Source organism: Pterocles gutturalis, unplaced genomic scaffold (genome assembly GCF_000699245.1).
Source record: "Pterocles gutturalis isolate BGI_N339 unplaced genomic scaffold, ASM69924v1 scaffold8297, whole genome shotgun sequence".
Taxonomy (NCBI): domain Eukaryota; kingdom Metazoa; phylum Chordata; class Aves; order Pterocliformes; family Pteroclidae; genus Pterocles; species Pterocles gutturalis.
The window spans coordinates 1-2,165 of NW_010107884.1; the positions used below are offsets into that span (position 1 = coordinate 1).

The 2,165-nt window shown below is 61.6% G+C and overlaps 1 protein-coding gene across 1 annotated transcript; it reads right to left on the bottom strand.

The window, feature by feature from the left end:
• Positions 1–338: 338 nt before the first annotated feature.
• Positions 339–601, bottom strand: LOC104460990 (oleosin-B6-like). Its single transcript, XM_010072406.1, is given in 2 exon segments — positions 339–583; positions 586–601. Coding segments are annotated over 2 exon segments (261 nt in total).
• Positions 602–2,165: the final 1,564 nt, after the last annotated feature.

A 2,165-nucleotide genomic window follows, 5' to 3' on the forward strand; every position in this document is an offset into this window, starting at 1 on the left:
AGGAAGAACCCTCTGGACTGGCCGCTCTGCAATTTTTCAGACCACCTCACTGTCTGCTTACATAATCCACAGGTTATCCACATGCCTAAGAGGATGTTACAAGATGAAAAGCATCACTAAAGTTGAAGAAACCAATATCCGCTGATCCCCTCCATCCACCAGTCCAGTCACCTGATCCTACCGGGCTGTTGGGCTGGTTAAGCACAATTTCCCCTTTGTGAACCCATGCTGTCCTGTCCTGCCCCGCCACCCGCCACCTGGCACCCGCCCCTGCCATCTGCACCAGCACGGCCGGGTTTGTGCATCAGCTGTGTGAGGGGAACCTGTGCTGGCAGCGGTTATCCCGGGATGCGGAGGGATGAGGGCTGGCTCTGACAGGGTCGAGGGGTCTGGTACCATGTCCCTGCTGTGACCTCGCCGGGCTGGGCTGCCTTCTCCAGCGGTGCCAGGGGTGCAGCCTTCTGCAGCGGTGCCAGGGGTGCTGCCTTATCCAGCGGTGCCAGGGGTGTTGCCTTCTCCAGCGATGCCAGGGGTGCTGCCTTCTCCAACTGTGCCAGGGGTGCTGCCTTCTCCAGCGGTGCCGGGGTGCTGCCTTCTCCATCGGTGCCAGGGGTGCTGCCTTCTGCAGCGATGCCAGGGGTGCTGCCTTCTCCAGTAGTGCCAGGAGGTGTCTGAAGAGCAGCTCTGGGCAGAGCACAGGACCCAGGCACTGGAGCTGCGGAGGGGCCTGACCCTGGGGCTGGTGGCAGCGTGGGAATAGGGTGACACCTCTTGCTGCTGGGGCGCAGAGAAGGGTCTGGTCTCTTTCCTGCCCGGAGCCAGGGCTGTAGCGGGTGGGTTTGCTCCCTGCAGGAGCAGTTTTTTTTCCTCAAAGCTGTCACAGGGCAGCCCTGCCCTCCTCCATGGGAACACACTGATGGGTGGGTGCAGCCCTCGGCACCCCTCGTGTCTGCAGAGGTCTCCCCTGAGGAGCTGAACGCCCGCTTTGCTCCACAAAACTAGTGCCTGGGTGGTCACGTTCCCCACACAGCAGCCTGAAAATGAAAAGTTAAAGTGAAATGACGGAGCAAGCCACCGCTGCAGGACAGGCAGAGATGTGCCCAGACCAGGTACGGGCTGTCCTGGCTCTGGGGACAGGTTTGTCCTTGGATGTTCAGACACTTCCCAGGTTATGTGGGTACTGACCGGGATGTGTGAGTCCGGGGATGGAGCAGGACGGAGCTCAGCAGGGACAGGCTCACAGCCGGCCACCCTGCCTGCCCTGTGCCGTGCCATGTCCCCAGGACGTGCTGGCCCCCGGGGAGGACTGTGGCCCTGCACAGCCCCACAGCAGAGCTCCGGGATAGCCCTGAGGCCACCACAGCTGGCTGCAGGAAGGCTGGCCATGGGCTAGGAGATCGCTCTCTGCTTGGGGCCGCCCTGCCCCGGCACTGCGCTCTTTTCTTCATTGTGCTGAGCTGTTCTTCCACAGCCTGCTGCTTCCCAGGGCTCGTCTCTCCCCCACCCCTGCAGCTGTGCAAAGGCTGCTGCAAGACAACATTTTGGAAGATGGAGCAGACGTGTCTACAGCAGAGAGACTTCAGATGGGCTGGGAAGCTCGTAGCAGCTCCGTGCAGAGGAGCTGGCGTGCAGTCAGTCACCAGATCCCCCCACCCTGCACGCTGCATATTTAATGGCTCCTTGGGTCTCAGTGTTTAAATTTATCTAATGAGCATTTAACTGCTGCTCAATATTTAATGCCTCGGTGTGCGGTGCAATAATCCCATGTGTCACGGTGAGAGCTGGCCCATCATCCCGACACGGGGAGAGGTGTGGGGCAGGAGGGGGCGAGCACAGGGCGAGGGAGGCCAGGGATCGGGTCCATGACACCTTTTGCACGGACGGCAGCTGATCTCTGGACCAGCAGCTCCTTCTGCCACTCTCTGATGTCTGACTGCTGTCAGCGGGGCAGCAGGCACTGGAGCTCGTCTGCGCCGGCTGGGAATGGGGGCCTGCCATCCTGCCGCGGGGCTTGCCCCAGCAGGGTGGGAGCTGTGACACTCTGGGCAGGCAGTGACACCCTGTCCTCGCCCTGCACCGAGCATCTGCCCACAGCTGCCAAGCTGGTTTGCGACCCGCTGGTGGCTCTCCTGGCCAGCCCCACCATGGGTGTCCCACCACTGAAG